The sequence below is a fragment of the Rhamphochromis longiceps genome, linkage group LG13, assembly GCF_057381845.1.
Source record: "Rhamphochromis longiceps isolate RC_006_pf linkage group LG13, R_longiceps_female_GT1.1, whole genome shotgun sequence".
NCBI lineage: Eukaryota > Metazoa > Chordata > Actinopteri > Cichliformes > Cichlidae > Rhamphochromis > Rhamphochromis longiceps.
The window spans coordinates 9,759,054-9,779,700 of record NC_140569.1 but is presented as its reverse complement, the minus strand read 5'-3'; the positions used below and the strand labels follow the sequence as shown (position 1 = coordinate 9,779,700).

Genomic DNA, 20,647 nt, shown 5'->3' with positions numbered 1-20,647 from the left:
AGAGTCCATGTGAGTAAACTGGTGGCACAGCTGTGGATGCATATAAGGCAAAACACAGAGCCTGTTTCTGTGACATGGGAACATCAAGAGATGTCAACCAAAAGACCAGGAAAAGAACTGTGGAGCTCCATAAGTGTGGCTCAATTTTGAATACAATTTGGTTCCATTTGCAATTAAGAAATACAGATAGTTTCTCTCTTTACTCTCAAAGTTAACAAATATGTTTTTTATATTTATCAATCTAAAAAAATAAACATTTAGTCTGATTTGATGTTACAATTAAAAAGTGTTTGTGTTTTTATCTGAAGAGTGTGTAAATATCTGGTTTCCACTGTATTTGATGATGTTGGTGTTTGGCTTGATTGTCAGCACAAAGAGGGAGAGAGAGGAGCAGAGAGGGAGAGAGAGGAGCAGAGAGGGAGAGAGAGGAACAGAGAGGGAGAGAGAGAATGAGGACAGAACAGAGATGGAACAAGAGCAGGTGAGACACACATGTTAGTCAAATGGTTGTTTGCCAAAACTCATCAGAACATATACCTAGTGTTTCTTTTTAGATACCATTTGTTCCTTTTCAAATTCTATATTTATTAAGTTCTGCAGGCTTGTTTGCACAACAAGGCTAAATAATTATATAAACTTTTCTCAATCTAAATATTGTACTTTGGTAGAATTAAAAAATAAGTGTAGTGCAGGTCTATGATGATTTTTTAGTGCTACTATCATCTAGTTCTGATTCTGGTTCTGTCTTGGTTACTGTTGTAGTCCTGTTTTAATTCCGGATCAGTTCTGGGTCTGGTTGAATTGGGGTTTAGTCCCTGTGTCTTGATACAGGCCCGACTTTGTTCTGCCTTGCTGCTTAATTAAAAAACTAGTTTAAGGTGTCCTGCATATGTATATAGAATAGCATCTGGCTGCAGTTTAAAGACTTTTTTTGTCTCGGTCTTGGTCTTGGTCTCGTCTCGACTCGGTCTCGTCTCAACTTGGTCTTGGTCTTGGTCTTGTCTTGGTCTCGATACCCTCTGGTCTTGGTCTTGTCTTGGTCTCGATACCCTCTGGTCTTGGTCTTGTCTTGGTCTCGGATTAGGCGGTCTTGACTACAAGTCTAAGGGGTGGTTCCCTATTTTTTATTTATTTATTTTTGTTGTTGCTGGGAGTTGGAACCCTATTAGTTAGGTTGCTTAATATTTATGCTAAGTACTCTTTAAAATACCAGAATAGGGAGGATGGTGTAGGTTTAAGTTTATTAGATTGATCAGTATTGCTGAACTATGAAATATTTTTTTTTGCATACAGGTATAACAGAATAGCTTTAGTGCAGTTGTTGTTTTAAACTTGAGTATGAACTTATACAAAATGCAGCAAGATATTTAAAAAACAGTTTTGTTGATCAAAAAACACTATATCGGATTCATATCGGTATCGGCAGATATCCAAATTTATGATATCGGTATCAGTATCGGACATAAAAAAGTGGTATCGTGCCATCTCTAATTTAAAGTGTAAATCTTGTTTTAAAAAGCAACTTACAAAACCAAAAGCCTACAAATGCAGTAATCTATTTACATTATTGGAGTTGTATTCATTTTCTTATGATTACGGGGCGACCGTGGCTCAGGGGATTGGGAAGCTCATCTGTAACCGGAATGTTCTGTCAGTCTGCCCCAGGGCAGCTGTGGCTACAACTCCACCAGTTTGTGAGAGTGAATGAATAGTGGAATTGTAAAGCGCTTTGGGTGCCTAGAAAAGCGCTATATAAATGCAATCCATTATTATAATTACATATTAAATTAACTTTTTCTGAATATATGAGGTAGTGAAAGCACTAATTGTTTTGTGACTACACCTCTGGTGGAAGATTGCAACAGACTGAGCCATGACTGCTGCAGTCCAGTGTTTTTCCAGTTGCCAAATAGCTTCATCTTTATATCTCATAAAGAGTCAGATTCTTTGGGATTAACTTTTACCACAATCAGTTTCAGACTTGATGTGGATGAAAAAAAAATTCTTACAGATCCTATGTAAAGGATTTTATTATTTTATCTTTAGGAGTTAGTCTTTGTGCAACATTTGCATGTAGAATGTACTAGCAGATTAACTCCAGCCATGCAATCTTTTTTTCTTAAAACATACTGCATGTCCACAGCACTTGTTTCCAAAATGACTGCTTGTGTGTGTAATGCAACCACAAATTTTAAACAGTCAGATAATTTATTCACCTTTAATACAAACCACCTGATGATATTACTGAATTGGGTAAAGACGTCAAGATTAGTGAGATATTACATGATTTTTACCATTAAAATGAGCAGTACTAAACTATATGAGAGTTGTATGAAATATTGAAACCAGATACATTGTCAATAATGGCTTCACACAAAAGCTGTATGTGCTACAGATGATTTAAGCACTTTGGATAATTATGAGGTAGTAAAAGAGTTTTTTCATTGACCATCTGAACTGTCACTTGAGCACAAATGTCTTGTACAGCAATAGCATGAAGTCCAGCTCATCTCCACATTGTCTCAACACTGCTCAGAAATTCACCATTAAGACCAGAAGTGGTGAAATTCATCTCTTAGAAATTCTACCACGGAAGTTCGGTTCCATCCCAGCTGTACGCTTTTCCAGTCTTTTCTATATTTAGTGTGTCAACGATGCTCATTAGACAGTTCACAGAGTGTTCAGCGCTGAACAGCTTGTCTTGTGGCACATTCCGGTGATAAGGCCTGGAGAGGTCTGTGTTCACTGTTCCTGGATGTAGGGACACACAAACAACCTGGGGAAAAAAAACATCATTATGGGCTATGGGATCTATGTACAAGGGCATGCCCTAATCCATGCTCTAAAAGAAAGATACAAACACCAGTAACAAGCATCTTAGACCTTAAGCTCAGAGATGTTTTTCCCTTTTCATGTAAATCCTTGACTCCCTGCTCAAACCAGAGTTCCTCCCTGTCCAGGATGTGTACATCCTCATCATTGAAACAGTATCTCGTGGCCTGTAGGTGTGAACAGACTGCGGCGTCCTGGCCTGACAAGTTAGCTCTTGTGTGCTGTGCCATCCGTTTAGCCAGAGGTTGTTTGGTATCCCCGATGTATAAATCCTGGCAATCCTCCTGGCACTTAACAGCGTACACTATATTACTCTATTTGTGACATATCTTTTGGGTGGACCAATTTTTGGCACAGTGTGTCTTGGGGTTTGAAACCAACAGAGACCCAGTCTTAAGAGAAAATGCGTCTCAGTTGTTCTGATAATCCCGACACATAAGGGTGGAAGTCACTTGGACGAATGACGAAATGTTTCTCCCACTGAAAACGCCAACCAAACAAACAACCACATGAATAGACTCAACTTTGGGATTTCCTTAACTTGATGATTGAGCATGCATCAAGACATTAATGCAGCATGTATGAAAACACTTACCTTGGGTCGACTGCGGCCCAGCTCTATAGACAAATTCCTAGTGGCCATGTTAAGAGCTGCTTTAGACATTCTGTAGCTGTACCAACCTCCAAGACCTGAGAAAAAAGTGTTAGAGATGAACATTTTACCACTGTGCATGCATGCACATTATAACAAAAGATAAATATCTGCTTTGTAACTATGCTCTGTCCTTCAGCTAAGTAACAAAAGTGGTGCTGCCTACGTGCATAGGTGGTTTTAGACAGGGGCCAACGCCCCCGTAGAACTAGCTCTGGCCTCTGTGCTCAAGAGATAATAATTAATTGATTTCTTATGGTGATATGCAGTGGCACGGTAACTGGAATTAAATTGCTGACGTGTTCAACGTGGACCGTTTAGGGTGCTGCACACTTGCTCTTTTAAATTTGGAGCCGTTTAGCTGGTGGGTTTTTCTCCTGTTAACAAAGAACAGTGTAGAGAGAGAGGATGAAGATCATGAGGGGATGAAAGAGAGAAAGAGGAGTTAGCTGGAGAGGATGCAAAGAACGAGGGATCAGAAACAGAGACTGTCAATCCTGTACAGTATGTGCTTAATACATTAAAAAAAAAAATCTTTTTTGTTTTGTTCTGTGCCCCGATTAAAAAAACAAAACAAAACACTGGTCCCACTGATAAATCTGGTCTGGAAGTGCCACTGCCTACATGACATGTATGCACAAAGTGTTTTGGAACCACCAGATACCATTGTCTCCAATTGATCCCACTTTCGCTGTGATGTTAACAATGATCCCGCTGTGCTGTTTGGCTTTCTCTGCAGGCTGCTGACCAAATCCACCACTGCCCTTAAGAAGGAGGGGGGAGAAATACTTGGCCATGACCAAAGGACCCACTGTATTAGTCGTTAAGGTGGAAATGATACCCTGAAAATGGGAAAAAAGTTACTTAATTAAGGATTTAATGAATTTGGTGTTGCCGATTTCAGACTCTCTTGCTGGACACAGACATCACCAGCACAGTTTAAGGACCACCAGAGATTGTTAGAAAAAGTCCAATGTATGTACCATTACAGGGGGAAATCCAAATGCCTCTATGATGATGGTGTCTCACCAAGTTTTTTGCACTACTTCTGTGCATGTATTTTCTACACAGGCAACGGTTTGACTCACGACAGTGAGTTAAACTAACTTTTACTCCAGTTTTTACGGAAATGTGGCTTCTCACACTAAAACAAAGGTCTACCTGTGCAGAAACATCCCTCAAGCTGGTCTCTCCTTTCCCCGAAGGGTGAAGCATTGCCGAGGAGTTGACGACTAGATCCAGCCGACCGAAACTCTCCTTAACCCTCTCTGCAGCTCCGCGGATGTCCTCCTCGTGGTTCACGTCCAGTCTGAGGACCATCAGTCGGCCCGGGTGTTGGCCGGCCAGGCTCCGCAATTCTGCAGCCCCGTCCGGGTTTCGACATGTTGCTACAACAGTAGCGAGTGATTTATTTTTAAGTATATATTTGCAGAATCCAAAGCCCAGTCCTCTGCTCGCACCTTGAATAAGAGCGACGGGTGCAGCCATGGTTGATAAATGACATAACTAACAGTGTTTGCTGCCTTCACTGCCACTCAAAGGGTCGTAACTTAGAAAATCGGGGGCAATTTAGCGAGGACGCTTGCCGAACGACATCTTAAATGGGCTCATAAGCGACCTTTAAACTTTTTTTTATATAAAAAAAACCCAACGCTGTTACAGTGGTGGTATGTTTTGAAATTATACATTTGAAATTTGGGGAAAAGAAAAGTGACAGTGAAGGTAACACGAAAGGCAAAGGACGTAACGTACGCCCCCTATAGGTCTTTCTGAAAGCACTTACACAACTGTGCATTGCAAGTGTCCTTTGAAAGAGTGATATCATTTTACAGGGCGTATTGACCAAGATTGTATTGTATTGTAGATGTGGTGCTGGATGGGTTCGATCAGTCAAAAGCTGAGGATTATTGGGGGGGGGAATTCACGCTCGATTCGGGAGAGAAGTAAAAATATCAGTAATATTTTATGTTATCTTTTTTGGACATAAAACCTGTAAAAGCATCAAACATCTAGGATTTAAAAACTAGTATTAGAGGAAATGGAAATGCATTACATCATAATTTGGAGGGTATTTGGATTCATATATGATTACAATCAATAATGGTAGTTTTGCCTTTTGATCCAATATTTGGCTTTAGACCGATCAATTTTTACGCTTATGGCATTGAATCTGAATTAAATGCGCATTAAACACAAACAACTCCAACATTATGAAGTCGCAGTAACGTCAGTAATTTTTCAAGGAATCGTGAGAAAATATCCAGACCAGTAGGCGGCGGTAGCTTGATGTAAGCTTGTAAACTGCCAATAATTGCAAAAAAAAACAAACAGAAAACATAGTCTTTGTATTAATATCGCGTTCATTCATTTACGAATATATAAAAATATATTACATAAGCGAAATATGCTGACTAAAACAAACCCACAATGAGCACGGAAATTACATTGACAATTAAAAAAAATCGAAGAAGTCAGTTGCTTTTTCGGTCCACACTCCACACCAGTTGGTGGCGGTAATGCACCATTTTGCTGTTTGCCAACCGCCAATAAACCTTATACAGAAGAAGAAGAAGTCAGTTGCTTAGCAACTGTTGGAAGCCCAGCGTCAGTTAGCAAGCTAGAAGATCAGCTAACACACGTACCGTGTGACCCTAAAAAGTGTATAAATGCCACTAAAAAGAAGAGGACCTTTGCAGCTAGCCCAGAGAGAAGTGGATGAAATAAAAAAACAGGTCAGTTCAAGAACGACGCTTTAAACTTAGGTGCGACTGCACCAAACTGTTCGGACTGAACGTTATACAGTTGTTGCACATGTACCACCAGAGCTTTTTCGAAATGATGTGATCCCGAGGCTTGAACTCGACTGTTTCTCTAAACACTTTTGTCTTATAAGCCCTTTACCGACGTGGCATGCGCTAGCATAAATATTGATTAGCATCTGTTCGTAACAATTCATTATGATGCACTGCTGTGAGTTAGCAATGTAAACCAGAATAAAAACCGACATAATCATCAATATAAACGCTGAACTGTACATTGATTTAAACACTTTCACAGGTTGACAGTCTGGAGAAGGATGTCCAGAGCCAGGCTGGATCCACTGAAGAGGCCTTTCGAAGGTAACCAACTGTGGTAGAGCACCAGCAGTGCCCTTCCTTACTCCTTAAGATGAGCACCCTCACCTGTTTTAACATTGAAATCCTTGTGTGTAGTTAGTAGTCAGTTGAGCACTCAAAGGGTTTTCTGCTAAAAGTGTCACTCACCCAGTCACGCACAAATCCATACAGGATTGTATCTATAAACATTTTCTAACAATTACACACGTACTCAGACTGCAATGGGTCCATCAGTGAGTTCGCTATCAGTCTGCCCAAGGATATTTCAGCATGATGACCCTCTCTACCACATGCCCTGATCACCTACTTTATGGAATGCTTGAAAATTTGATATCTACTTGCAAACAGATGCCAAAAACTGCAAATGTCAGCAGAGGAGACACTAAGGACACTGAAGAAACTGAGCAAGGTTAGTTTTCTAATCTTTAAGAAACTTTTCAACCTTTTCAAATACTATTATTGTACACAGATTTAATATAATCTTTCGATGCCAACAATTGGAAGCAATCAGTGATATTACTTGACTAATATTAGTTGTTTTTATTAAAGCAGTTGTCATTACTTACGGCAGCAAATCGATATATTAATTTATCTTTGTGGAAAATGTTGCATGGTTGACAGCAGTGTAGCTAATTAGCCATCATAAGCTAACGCTTGATCTTTCAGGGTGATGAGCTGGCTCCAGTGGGCAATTATGATCAGAGGAAACAGGAAGAGGAGCGACGAGTGCAAAACATCATGGAGCGTCTAAAAACTCTCTCTCTGGAGCTGTCGCCACCAGGACCTAGCACTGAAGCAGGGTTAGTGAAATGTGTGTTAAGTGCAAAGAAGGAAAACTGGGACGGTAGAGTTTTTTTTTGTTGTTGATCTGTGTATGTACTTTATAGTCCATGCTGCAGGGGGCTTGACTTCCCCACAACAATTTAACCTGCATGCTTCATTGCAAAGCATCAGTTTATCTGACAGATTCAATGATAATTGATTGACAAATCTGACCCAAGAATACCTTTTTTCACTGAATTATTCCCTGGTCCACAGTAATGTTTCAAAGGAAGATAGTGAAAATAGTGCTGAAGAAGACGATGACGAAGACAGTAACGACAATGAAGAAGAGCATGTAGAAATTGTTAACAACATTGCCGGTGATGAGAGGCGAGATTTGAAACCGCCATCTCAGTCAGATGCTCGCATCTACATGGTCCTCAGTGATTTCAAAGGAGAGCAGGAAGGAGATCTGTCTGTTCGGGTAAAACACAAACAGCCTTGATGTCAGCAATATATTTAGGACGTTTAGAGCTTGGATTCTTTCCCCTTGCATGTTAAAAGTGATATTGTATAATATTTAGTTTCAACAGAAGAGGGCGCTCTAGCCATCCAAATCTTCTCCTTCAAGTCTTGCAGGCCTGAATTAAGTAACAAATGTAATTTACATATTTCTGAAAACTATTTACCTTTTTAATTTTAAACATTTCTATGATGTGTCTGGTAGATATTGGCATGTAGTCTAGTGCACTGTAGTGTAATTTATAAGCTTTATTAATCGTTATGTCCATCCATCCATCCATCCATCCATCCATCCATCCATCTCCACTTATCCAATTTGATATCCCTTTGTGTTAATGAATCTTATTCCATTGCCGGTTAATTTTTAATCAAGTACTTAACCGATTAGGAAGATAGGTTTATCCTCACATCTGAATTTTAGACATGTCTGTGATGAACTGCATTTGATCTCATCTGTTTGTTATAAATGTGTGAGTTATGTGAACTTACATGGTGTTCTGTGGCCTGTTGTTTCAGAAGGGGGAGGTGTTGAGGATTATCAGGAAGGCAGCAGATGGATGGTGGCTGGCTCAGAACACTAAAGGCAGCAGAGGAGTGGTTCCAAAAACCTTCCTGAAGGTACAAAATCTGCAATGATAGCAAGTCCAACATTATGAATTTTCATTTAGACAAGTGTTTAGCTGAAGGAATTATAAAACATTACTGAGAACATTAAAATGCAGCCTGCAGCAGTTTTCTTTATTCATTGTGTTTTTAATATTAGTATAGACTGACAAAAAAGATCAAGACCATAACAGGATATGATTTCTGATTATATTTTAAATGTAACCATAATGTGTTAGATTGGCTCTAGTGTTGATGAGGAAGATGATGATGATGATGACAATGATTCAAAAGAAGATGATGATGACAAGGAGGAGTCGGAAGAGGAGGAAAATCAAGATAGTGAAGAATTAACTGATGATCCAGACAAATGGAGGTTGAAAGTTTTTTATTTAATTTTTATTTAATGGCATTAAGCTTCCAGGGTCTGTGTTTCCCTACACTTGAGAGACTTTGTTTAAAAGGAAGATAATTTTGAAAACTACATTTATCCAGATTAATGGCAACATAAAAATATTACTTACTGGTGTGAATGAATAACATAATTATTCTTGGTTTCTTTTGTTTTTGTTGACAGTGCTTCACATTCTAACTGGTCTACAGTCAAAAAGGCTCTGAGTGAGGTGCGACTTTCTATACTCTACAGTTATAACTACAAGAACTGAAACTGCTATTAATTTTCCCAACAACAAATACTGCATTCACAATCTTTAGCGCTGTGTTAAATACGTTTTATGGTTTTATCGTGTGTCTGTGACAGATTGATGCAACAGATGTGCTCTCCGCCATGGGTGCTATACCTTCAGGATTCAGACCATCAACTCTCAATAAATTACTGGTGGAGGAAGGTCATTATGCAGCATGTGTGTGTGTGTGTGTGTGTGTGTGTGAGTGTGAGTGTGTGAGTGTGTGAGTGTGTGAGTGAGAGAGAGAGAGAGAGAGAGAGAGAGAGAGAGAGAGAGAGAGAGAGAGACTGGATAAACTCACAAATTAATATGAAGTAAACTCTGCCCACAATGGGGGATCTGTGCAGTTTTGGAAGCACTGGCAGAATTCAGTAAATCCTAGAGCTTGCTGGTCCACTGGTGGTGAACAGACCTGCCTCCCTTAGTGCTGCCTGACATCATCCTACAGGTTAAGTGGCTGTTATAAGGCTAGGGGAAAACTGTTTTCATTGCCAGTTACTCAACTTCTGCCAATTACTTTGTCAATGTATAATTTTTCTATAAAGCAGCAAAATATGTGGATTACATTTCCCCAATTCTAAGTAATGTATTCCAAGGTAGTAACAAATCCTTGCATCAGTGAAGCAGAAATCACAGGATGTGTCACATTTATATTTGGAAAAATCAACAATTCTACAAATTGTTGCATCTTAATGGAAATTTGGATTTAAACTAAGATGACACCCAAAACTTAAAACAGCTTGAACAGCTTACACTGTGAGATAAAGGAGCTGGTTTAAAAGACATTTTAATTTATTCAAGTTCATAACTGCACAGGCTTCAACAATTAAGAGTTTATACTGGGTGAGTTATACTGGATGTTATTTTTATTACTGTAGTTGTTTTGGTACAGTAGGTTGAATGGTGAGTTAGATGCACAATTTTTACCCTATTGTTACCGTATTGATAGAAGCAGCTGTCACTGTAAATAGTAATATTTATCTAACAAGCCAATGCTACATGACTTTCAGGGCAAAGCTGTAACCCTTTGTGTCCTTTATTAGGTGTAACATACAGAGGAAGTCATTACATTCAGCCTCAGCTCAGCCAATCACAGCTCTCCTTTAAAGACCTCTTCCTGGACCCAGACACTGGCAAGGTGAGCTTGTCCCTGTGTTTCTGACACTTACCAGCAACTATAGTCATAAACCTGCCTACTGTGTGATTCTCCTGTGGTGTAGGTTCGTCCTCGGCAGGTCAGCACGAGTGTTTGTTTCAGTTTGTGGAGCTGCAGGATGATTCCTACTCCTGGGGTTGGTGTTCAAGTCCTCAGCCGGCACGTCCGCCTCTGCGCCTTTGACGGAACTCAGGTATCATGGTTGTCTCTGTATACTTTTATTTTAGACACTAGTCCATGACAAAAAATGAAAAAGAAATCATTTAAAACCATTATGAGATATTTACAACATAAATTTATGCCACACACCAAGAAAGGTACTAAGTCACAAACATTTAGAGAACTGAGAAAGATCCTGAACGCTTCATTATATGAAGTTTTTTCTTTTTTGCGTCACTCTAAATAGACTCAAATGTGCTGTATAAAGTGGTGTACAGTCGTCTGCAAAAAGAGCTATTTCAACCTTATCTGCACATCTAGAATTTATGGCTTAGCATATTTGCTTGTGCAGAAAGCTTATACCACTGTCGTTAGTACAAACAGAATCAGGGGAACATTTGCTTCCATTCTTCCTTGGTTGGAGCGATCATTATTACGTTCTTTTGTACTGTAATGTTTTACTGCACTTCTTTAATTTCTCCAAATGTCTTCAGAGTATAATGAATTTTATTAATACTTTTGGTGTATTAGGTAAAACAGGTGTCAAACATTACGGCTAGGGCATCGTTGTCTCTCCGTTTTGGCCTTCTGTCCACACTGAGACCGAAATGTAAGGGTGCATACAGGTCAAGGAAAGCGCAGCGTTCTGAAAACGCTTTTCAAAGCGGATACATTCGAAAACGCCGTTTTTGCGTAGCAGTGTGAACAGCGAACCCGGAACTTTTTCGAAGTTGATGATACATTTTGTCATGTGATGCAGTCATGTGACCAATTAAACTATGATAGCGGAGGGCATTATACAGCAGTTGTTTTGTTTGTTCTCAATTTTGACAGCCCTATTAAAGATCAGTTTGCACATGCTCCAGATAGCTTTTCTTCAAATTCTTTAATTCTCACTTGCTTTGCAACTTTGTACTTTTGTGTTACTCGCAGCAACAACTCACCTCATTGTTAGTCCATTTAAAAAACTTGGTGCTTTTCCTCAACATTTTGTCGCAACATTTCAGAGAGCCGGAAAGTAAATAAGCAGCAGACAGAAATGAGGCAGGTCGAATCGTCTTGCGTTTCATGCATGCGCAGGACTGGAACGTAATCGTTTTCGGCCATGGATCAACAACTCTGTGAAAACAACTGAAAACGATAGTGTGACGCGGAGCGTTTTCAGACCAAAATGCCGTTTTCAAATTTAACCGGGCTAGTGTGGATGTAGTAATTCATATCCTTGATTACTTTAGTGGCAGGAATCATGTATTGGTCTCTTTAAGTGTGTAAGCTTATGAAACAGTCACATTTCAGCTCAACTCAGACAACAAAGAACACGTTTCTGCCATAAAACAGGAAGATTTTTATGCAGGGTTTTTTTCAGATTTAACTCTTTGTATCTAATTCCCTTGCTCTCTTGCTTTTTTCAACATGAGTTTCACTGTGTTTCAGGTTTTGAGTAACATCCACATAATAAGGGCAGCCTACAACGCCAAGAGCCCAAAGACCTGGAGCTTCTCTCCAAGGGTATGTGGAGGTTGCTATGTTTGTAACCTTACAACACAAACTGATTTGCAGACTCTTTGTACTGAGGCTCTGCAAAAGAAGACAAAAAAAGAAATTGTGAGAAATGTGAAATTTAGCATGTGTTCATGTGTGTGTCTGTTCAAGGTGACCGGTATCTTGCCCACCCTCTTGGATGGAGACTGTTTTCTGCGCTGCAACTCTGCGTCTCCTAACCTCGGGATCCTCTTTGAATTAGGAGTCACTTTTATACGAAATGTAAGGGTGCATACAATTTTGCGAATTACAAAAATGTATATAAGGAAAGAAAAGAAAAAGTGTCTCTGTTTTAGTCTACTGGGGAGAGAGGAGACCTAAGCTGTGGTTGGGCTTTCCTCAAATTGACCGATGATGCAGGAAATCCTGTGCCGAACAGGTACATGTGTTTTTTTACATTCATCCAGACATATGCAGAAAAAGCTGCGAAAATATATCAGAATATCTTTTCTTTAGACACCTACAGTAGTGAAAAGATTAACAAAGTAAAATGACACCTAGCGCAAAACCACTGACATTATTAAGCGCGCACAAAATTGAATTATCTACTGTGTACAGGACCTATGAACTGCCTGTGAATGGTGGCACTCCATATGAGAAGGATGTAGCAGTGGAGGCGTCACCCACTAGAGGATGTAAGGAGAAATGGCAGACTCAGTACATTTTGATCTTAAAATAATATAAGGAAAAAACAATAGAAACAAAATAATAGTTTTTATGTTATATTAATCAGTGTATCTCCTCTCCTTTCAGCTCCAAGTGGTGTTTTCCAGCAGATGCTCCAAGCCAGGCGGCAGCCCAAACTTGTTGTTAAGCTGAAATCAGCCAACAGCCGGACGCAAACACAGCTCGGGTTAGAAGATCAGTGAAAAAAAGACTGCCACTGTGCTTGAACACCTGCAGTAGAATATCTTATCCATAAAGCCTTCCTCTGTTTATTTGGACTCATTCCTGACTCATCTCAGATATATCCCTGTGTGTATGTATGTGCGTGCATGTATATGTTTGTAATAAGTACATTTTTTCTCTTCAGTGTCCTTCCAGATACTCTCCTCCACTGCCTAAACTGCATCCATCTGCTGGTTCTGCACAGGCATCTGCTTGCAGACGCACTGCTGATGGACAGGCCCACAATGCAGAATGCAGGTAGCTCGCACTGTCAGTGGTTCTTATCCAAACCGATCACATTCACAGCTCTGGGTTTAATACCATTATCTCTCTTTCAGATCTAATATGCAGTCCTATACTTTCAACCTTCCCTGTGTTGTTGGACCAGCCAGACCTGTTAGATGCTCTCAGGGTGAGAAAAGTCACATTTGTCATTCAAATAAGATTCAACAACTGCTCCTTTGTTTTGTTGCTTTATCAACACAGCTGAAATTCTGCTTGTTGAAGATGATTTCTGTGAGATTATTTTTAATATTCTCATAGTAAAAATAATGTGTGATTATATATAGAGAGAGTTTAAAGCTTGTTAAGTGGTATGACCCATCACATTTGTTTGATGGTAAGGACAACTGAATATTCAAATAACTGTGTTTCTTCCAGAGTGCCTGGCTGGATGCTGAGACTAACATGAACAGAGCACAAAAGGTGCGTGCGTGTAGGTGTGTAGTTATACAACTCTGTGTCCAAACACATTTTTGCCCGGTGCAAATATAAAAAATGGAATGCAAATTATTTGAACTACATATTTGCTTAAATAGTATAATGGCAGTCATTATAAAACGACTGAAAAACTGCTGAGTTTGAGTTTAAGTGTAGTTGTCTCGGTGGTCTAGCGTCCCCTGTGTCTGGATGGAAGCATATGCAAACCTGTAAATATATTAATCGGGCCTGTACCAACTATTTTGAAACGTAAAAATTTTAATTATTTTTTCCTTCCAGGTTTTTAATATGTCTTTTTGTCATGTTTAATCAAATATAAGGGATTGTATGATTTGCAGGCCAGACATTCTGGATTTATTTACATTTTATGCATTATTACAACTCTTTTGGAAACAGGGTTTTGGGACACAGATCCCATTACAAAGTGATATGTTGGGGATCTGCTTTCTTTTTGGGAACAAAGAGGAAATAGAATGTTTTGGTTAGGTAAAAGGTAGCTTTGAAGAAGTATTGATTGCCTGGTTTAATTAATTAAACTCAGTAGGGATAGCTACTGAGTTTAGGGATAGCTCAGTGGGGTAGGGATAGCTCAGTAGGTAGAGTGGTGGCCCCATGATCGGAAGGTTGGGGGGTTCGACTCCACTGAACGGTTACCCTGAGGTACCGTCCCTACACACTGCTCCCTGGGCGCTGCATTGGTGGCTGCCCACTGCTTCACTGGGTGAATGGGTTAAATGCAGAGGAGCAATTTCCCTACGGGGACTATCGCATACACATTAATACATTACACATTATTACAGTAACAGTCTGCATCTTTGGATGCGTAATATCAGCTCAGACCTGTAGAGGATGCTGTCAGTATAATAGATTGGGTGGCTTACACTGAGATGTGAATATGAACTAAAGCTTTCTCCCTGTGTGTTTACAGAGGGACCTCTCCTATCTAAAACTGGAGTTTGTTAAAGTCTACATGTCATCTGTGTATTTCCTGCTCCACTCTCCATCGCTGCCCTGTTATCGTTGGGCGGACCCGCTCTCTGAGGAACAACGCGCAAGAGTCATCTACGCAATGCTGGAAATGCTGAAAAACCAACGCAACAACACCGGCCAGTCAGGAGTTCCTGAGGTCTTTGTTGATGGCGCTCACACGCATCTCGCTTTTGATGTTACCGAGTTGACTTTTGACCTTCTCCGTGTGGCGTGGTGACAATAACGTCATCTCCCTCTGGCTGAAGGTGCTATTTGGTTGAAGTTAATTATCCTAATTTTCACGTATATTTTGAAAATAATTAAAGGTTAAAACTCACAATATTCTATATGTTTATTATTTTTAGTAAATTTTAATGAAGAAGACCAAAACCAGCAGTGGTTGAAATTTGAATGAAAGACCGGGCTTCCTCTTTAGTAGCTGTTTTTCATTACAATATATCACATACTATAACCTAGTTAGTCTTTCATGTAGTTATTATAGTTTTAGTTTTGGTCCATGGCACAGATGATATATAATATGTCATATTTTAGATACACTTAAGATAAAACATGTGACAAGATAGGGCGATTCTTCATTGGTTTTTCACTGAATTTGTTGAAAACAAGACAAAACTCACATGTCCAACACGCTTTACTTCCTTTCTGCTTCTGCTAAACTACTGAGCATACACGTCTTTGCGAACCTTATGTTTACCAAAGGCACTGATCGTAGTCTGTGTAGCTGTGAAATAAAATATTTTATTTATTTTGTATTTAATCACAGAATCAACGTCCTTCCTCTTAAAGATAAAAAAATGTGTTACAGGATTAAAAAAGGGACAATGAGTGCCACTGATGCCAGTAATGGTAACATTATTGGCATGTTTTAATTTAATTTTTATGAAAGAAATTGTGTTCTTATCACTTATTTACATCCACAAAGGTGCTTTTTCAGCCCTGTCATCTCACTGGGTACTGAGCCCCACCCATTATTTCAACATCATTGTGTGTATGTGCTTGTTTGGGAGGGTCTGTAGTGTAGGGTTACAGGAGTTAATAATTGGCCCGCTGTGTTCTTTTTATAGCCTGGTATAAAAGCTAAGGAGCACTAGGAGGTTGGGTCAGTTTGGGTGCTGTCGGTTACGGCTTCACGTCCAAAGCAACATTTATTACAGCAATTCAACATACTTTTTTATGATAAATTGTATATTGTCACACTAAACATATTTCTTTGGGAATAAAATCTGAAAAAGATGTTTGAAAGGCATTTAAGGCTTCTGTAATTTAATTTATGAGATAAGACCTTTAAAAAAATCCATATTATTTACACTGTTGGTTTTGTAATATGAAGATGTTAGTAAATGTTTCTTTAAACTCTTCACATATATCCCCCAACACATTCTGAATAAAAAAGAAAGGAATAAGATGTAGCCTGTTAATTGGTGAGTAGAAATGCTTAAGGGCATATTTTATTTCCCCATGTGTATTTGACAACTGACTACAGTAATTTAATTGTACCCTAAAGGCATGAATATATCTGCCAGGTCATGCTACTCAAGAAAAGCAACAAAGCCAGTAAGAATATTTCCAAAATGACAAAGAGTGCAAACACCTATTAGCATGTTAGTAATTCCTATTACATCCCCTCATCGTCTAACATGATCTTAACCTTGAAACTAACACACATTTAACCTTCTGTTTGAACTTCAAACTGTCTTGTTTAACTGAACACTGACTATAAAGCCTTTATCCCCCCCAAAGTGATATTCCAAGTCCCCAGCCCAATACCTAAAGTGGTCTTTCTGAATGTGTATAAACATACCAAGCCTTTTGTTGGTGCACTGTTTGCAGGCGACTCATATTCCACATCCTGTATTTCCACATTCCAGTGCAGTTGCTGCGGTTGCTGTATGCTGTCCCTGATGACCGGAGCGTTGATAAGCTTTGGAAAAAACAAAACAAAACTGGATTACCATCAGGGTAATAGTAGTAAGATATCCCAGGGCTGTGTCAAACAAAGGGAAAAGAAACTCTTTGTGAAGCCCAGAAGGGACAGAGAAGCATTTGGTCCTGAATTATATTTACAGGTTTTAGATTATCCCTTGATTGACAGTAGCAATGAGCAAGATGTGCTTTTCCCATGGTATCTAGATGGTAAAATAATAAAATAAAATAATAATTAATGAAATTTAAGTCTTACAGATTAAACAGAAAATGCTTTTACTATGTACCTATAGAGAGGTAGTGAGGCTACACTGTAAAGAAAACAGAATCCAGAGTGGCATTTAATGGTGTTTCCGAAACCTCATATCATACAGTTAGTCAGCATGGGTCTGATCATCTAACATGTGTTTGAGTAAATTTCCAGGGTTGATGAGACAATGTTATTTGAGATTAGTCAAGAAATTATCTATTAAAATATTATATTGCACTTGGGAAAGTGATTTTCTTAAATATGTACACACAACACAACAGCAAAGTACTAACCACTGCTAAACTCGCCCACTGTGCCTTGCCAGCTTCTATTCCCAGTTTGTACAGTATCGTTCCAGTGCTCGCTGTGTGATGAGGTCACCTGTGTAGAATTCCACTAGCTTCAAAGAGAAAAGAGGACAGTACCAGGGGGAGAAACAATATTGAACTATTGTGGACACTTTGTATGTGTTAATTAATTGTCACTAGCTGCTATATACTGTCTGTGAAGGTTCACAGTCATCCAGGTCATCGTAGTCAAAGGAGCTTGCAAAGAAAAGCGTCTGGACTTCTTTAAGTTGCTTGAAGACGTTTCACCTCTCATCCGAGAAGCTTCTTCAGTTCTAAGGTCAAATGGTGGAGAGTCCCAGATATAAACCTAGTGGGAGTGACCCCCCACAGAGGGACAAAAGGACCCCCTGATGATCCTCTAATCTCCTGAGCCAAGGTGTGAAATTGGGTGTGGGACCCAATCAGCCAGAGTTTCGGGTGAGTTCATTGTGAAACCTGGCCCCACCTTATCATGCGAATTCCTGAGGTCAGATGGCCCAGGATGTGAGTGGGCGTTAAGGCGTCTGGGGAGGGATCTCAAAACTGGATTATAGATGGCAGACAGTTGGTGTGGTAAACCACCGCCTGTGTTCAAAGACGGTCGCTCACAGTGGACATAGATGGCTTCTTTCACTCCTCTTTCAAACCATCTGTCCTCTCTGTCCAAAATGTGAACATTGGCATCCTCGAAAGAGTGTCCTTTATCCTTAAGATGCAGATGGACTGCTGAGTCTTGTCCTGTGGAGGTGGCTCTTCTGTGTTGTGCCATGCGCTTGTGAAGTGGCTGTTTGGTCTCTCCAATGTAGAGGTCTGAGCATTCCTCGCTGCACTGTACAGCATACACCACATTGTTAAGTTTGTGTTTTGGCGTTTTGTCTTTCGGGTGAACCAGTTTCTGTCTGAGCGTGTTGCTGGGTCTGAAATACACTGGGATGTCATGCTTGGAGAAAACTCTCCTGAGTTTTTCTGATACACCGGCTACATAGGGGATGACAATGTTGTTGCGTCTGTCCTTCTTATCCTCCTTCGCTGGTGTCTGGTCTTCTTTTCTGTGCCTCTTTGCTGACTGCTATATACTACTTTTTTCCATATATGAAAATTGCTTGACAGGGGTGTGAGCCAAAAATGATCTAGCTTCTGGGTTTGCTCAAATGTTTCTTCTTGTTATATGATGGTTTCATAATAACAGACATTCTAGACATTGGTAAATGCTGCTACTGAGAGAGAAACTACAGGCAATGTCAGTAAACGTGGTGGTGGACAGGTATATAAGGCAGTATGTGGGCAGTAGAGGGGGGTCTGTGCCATCTCCATTCCTTATCACCTTGTAACCTCGTACTTCTGATTCATGCTACCTACAGAAATACTTTGATGATTCTTCAGTGATTGGATATATAAGTGATGAGCAGGAGGAGGAATACAGGGGACTAATGGTCTGGAATAAATCATATGCTTCTGAATGGGAGTAAAACCAAAGAGATGATGATTGACTTCAGATGGAAGAAGATGGCTACACGACCTGTAGCTGTGCTGGGACAGGATTTTGATGTGGCGGAGGAGTAAAAGTATTGGGATGTCCACACGGACAACTGGCTAAACTAGAAAACCAACACAGAGGCTTTATACGAAAAGGGTTCTTTTGGATCTTTTCAAGTCTGCAGCGCAGTGATTAAGATTATCCATCACTCAATTGTGTTAAGTGTAGGATACTCGGCTGGGGGAGCAGTGTCAGAGACACCAATAGACTGAATACACCGATTAGTAGAGGCTGGCTCTGAATGGCTGCATCACTATTAAATCTCATGGTACTAAGAGTTTGTTTAAAAAGAGAGTAAAATGTGACTTTATTTGAAAGCAGTGGTGTATTGTCAGATGCTCCTTTTTTCAAATTGTGGTCAACAGGAAAGAAAAATCTTATCTGTGCCATATCGAGCTCACTTTGCTAACTATAGAGGTGAAGATAATGTATTAACTCCACTGCAGATCACTCAACACGGACCATCATTGTGTAGATATAAATGATACTGGACTGCAGACTGAAAAAACTGTAAAACTGTAGACCTGATTGTTATCACATGGAAAAACTGAGACGTTCTCACCCAGTTCTCTTTGTGCCCCAGGTGGACTGTTGTCTAAGGAGGAAGAAGTAGAAGAGGTGATAGTGGTGGGGATTTCACACAGTAAGTAGTTAAATGCTAGAATATGCACACACAGATTTAATGTCCTATCAGTGTTATTAAAAGAAAAAAAATACATTCATAGTGGAGGATCTAGAATTATCATGATCACAGATTCAGTTTGGGAAACGGAAACTTTGTGTTACCTTATAATGTGCTGGAATAATTATTTGGTGTCTATCTCATGTTTTCAAAGAGTTTTCCCTTAATTTAAATGGAGACTAACTATCTTTTAATGGCTTAAACAGCTTTTTGTTTGAAATTAGAGCTTGTGCACAAAATTGCTAGGTGAATGGGTTACAATGTGTGCCTTTGTGTTTTGCATCTTATTGTAGTTTTAATTTGTTTTCTTTCTTTCTTTCTTTCTTTCTTTCTTTCTTTCTTTCTTTCTTTCTTTCTTTCTTTCTTTCTTTCTTTCTTTCTTTCTTTCTTTCTTTCTTTCTAATTTTGTTTCAAGTAACATTCAGTGGACATTTTGTAAGAACTTGACACAGCTGAAAAGTTTTAGATGTTTGGACCATTAACCAAACGGAGAGTAAGCCAACTAAAAGAGCTGAAAGATATTAAAATGCTTCAGACATTTTCAGGAACACAGTGTTTACTACATATCTAGTTATTAGATCTTAACATCCAGTTTTGATTAAAACATGTTTGTAATGCATTCAATGATGTTTGAGGGTATAGGTCATTTGACAGCTATAGAATAAATCCTATGAAGCTTAGTAGAGCAAACGTGTAAATTAAAAAACAGGCTAAGTTTACTATATATAGGTGCAGCTCGAGGTTACCTCGAGGTTACAGTTCACAGCATTGGGGGAGTCCTGAGTCCCTGGACGTGCAATGGGTTTGTTGTCCAGGCTTAGGACACAAAATATAATGCATTTTCTGTCATTGTCTTTGTGTGTATTTGTGTATGTGAGTGTGTGTGCACGTGTATCCTGTAACTAGATCCAGAATAGAGGATCTAGTGCAAGGTGTGTCTGTCTCATGTCTGCTTATTCTGTCTTGTGTGTTTGTCTGGTGGTAATGACTGAGGGGGTTTTATATTGCAATATGATAGCTACAACATCAACAGTTATTCTAAGATTGTGTTTGCCACAAAGTCACATCTAAAATGCATTATTTGTGCAAGTTAAAATCAAACTAATCAGATGAAGACTAAATGAATTTGCACAAAGATGAAAAGGATTGCGGTTTTAAGTTCTTTAATGTGCTTTTACCCCGATGACGGTTGGATATATACCAGCAGCTGGTGTTTTGCCCCTCTGGTGTTTCGGCCAAGACCTGCTCGTGTATTGAACAGATATGTAGGACTGCTTTCTTGCATTTGTGCAATATCT

General features: G+C 39.4%; 3 protein-coding genes and 1 long non-coding RNA gene across 7 annotated transcripts in view; 1 reads left to right on the top strand and 3 right to left on the bottom strand.

The window, feature by feature from the left end:
• LOC146655355 (uncharacterized) overlaps positions 1 to 20,647 on the bottom strand; it is a 330,938-nt gene that overhangs the window by 1,720 nt on the left and 308,571 nt on the right. The gene's annotated exons all lie outside the window — the stretch shown is intronic.
• On the bottom strand, positions 2,141 to 5,015 carry LOC146655363 (uncharacterized). The gene is made up of 4 exons (XM_085428619.1): positions 4,646 to 5,015; positions 4,149 to 4,326; positions 3,428 to 3,522; positions 2,141 to 2,776 (listed from the first exon to the last, which is right to left on the bottom strand). Exons 1-4 carry the CDS (start codon positions 4,970 to 4,972, stop codon positions 2,585 to 2,587), a joined length of 792 nt encoding a protein of 263 aa, XP_085284745.1. The 5' UTR covers positions 4,973 to 5,015; the 3' UTR covers positions 2,141 to 2,584.
• On the top strand, positions 6,052 to 16,022 carry nphp1 (nephronophthisis 1). 3 transcript variants are annotated; one of them, XM_085428063.1, is made up of 20 exons: positions 6,052 to 6,216; positions 6,542 to 6,603; positions 6,949 to 7,009; positions 7,267 to 7,400; positions 7,639 to 7,846; positions 8,401 to 8,502; positions 8,727 to 8,866; positions 9,065 to 9,110; positions 9,248 to 9,335; positions 10,217 to 10,311; positions 10,394 to 10,522; positions 11,923 to 11,997; positions 12,142 to 12,252; positions 12,327 to 12,409; positions 12,589 to 12,665; positions 12,784 to 12,883; positions 13,064 to 13,176; positions 13,257 to 13,330; positions 13,579 to 13,637; positions 14,567 to 14,730. In XM_085428063.1, exons 1-20 carry the CDS (start codon positions 6,151 to 6,153, stop codon positions 14,583 to 14,585), a joined length of 1,842 nt encoding a protein of 613 aa, XP_085284189.1. In that variant the 5' UTR covers positions 6,052 to 6,150; the 3' UTR covers positions 14,586 to 14,730. The 3 variants fall into 3 exon arrangements, with proteins under 3 accessions (XP_085284189.1, XP_085284187.1, XP_085284188.1); XM_085428061.1 differs by having other exon boundaries at positions 6,053 to 6,216; positions 13,579 to 13,623; positions 14,567 to 16,022; XM_085428062.1 differs by having other exon boundaries at positions 6,054 to 6,216; positions 8,727 to 8,863; positions 13,579 to 13,623; positions 14,567 to 16,021.
• LOC146655361 (uncharacterized) lies at positions 10,453 to 18,545 on the bottom strand. Its single transcript, XR_014914329.1, has 3 exons — positions 17,095 to 18,545; positions 16,430 to 16,549; positions 10,453 to 10,559 (listed from the first exon to the last, which is right to left on the bottom strand). It is a non-coding gene; the product is annotated as an uncharacterized LOC146655361 (long non-coding RNA).

Excerpts from the sequence above, each read along its gene's own strand:
- LOC146655363 (XM_085428619.1), bottom strand. The coding sequence starts at position 4,972 with ATGGCTGCACCCGTCGCTCTTATTCAAGGTGCGAGCAGAGGACTGGGC. Across the intron at positions 4,327-4,645 it reads TGAGGGATGTTTCTGCACAG|GGTATCATTTCCACCTTAAC; the intron begins GTAGACCTTTGT and ends TCCCATTTTCAG. Across the intron at positions 3,523-4,148 it reads GGGATCAATTGGAGACAATG|GTCTTGGAGGTTGGTACAGC; the intron begins GTATCTGGTGGT and ends CTTTTTTCTCAG.
- nphp1 (XM_085428061.1), top strand. The coding sequence starts at position 6,151 with ATGCCACTAAAAAGAAGAGGACCTTTGCAGCTAGCCCAGAGAGAAGTG. Across the intron at positions 7,847-8,400 it reads AAGGAGATCTGTCTGTTCGG|AAGGGGGAGGTGTTGAGGAT; the intron begins GTAAAACACAAA and ends CTGTTGTTTCAG. Across the intron at positions 10,312-10,393 it reads TGGACCCAGACACTGGCAAG|GTTCGTCCTCGGCAGGTCAG; the intron begins GTGAGCTTGTCC and ends CCTGTGGTGTAG.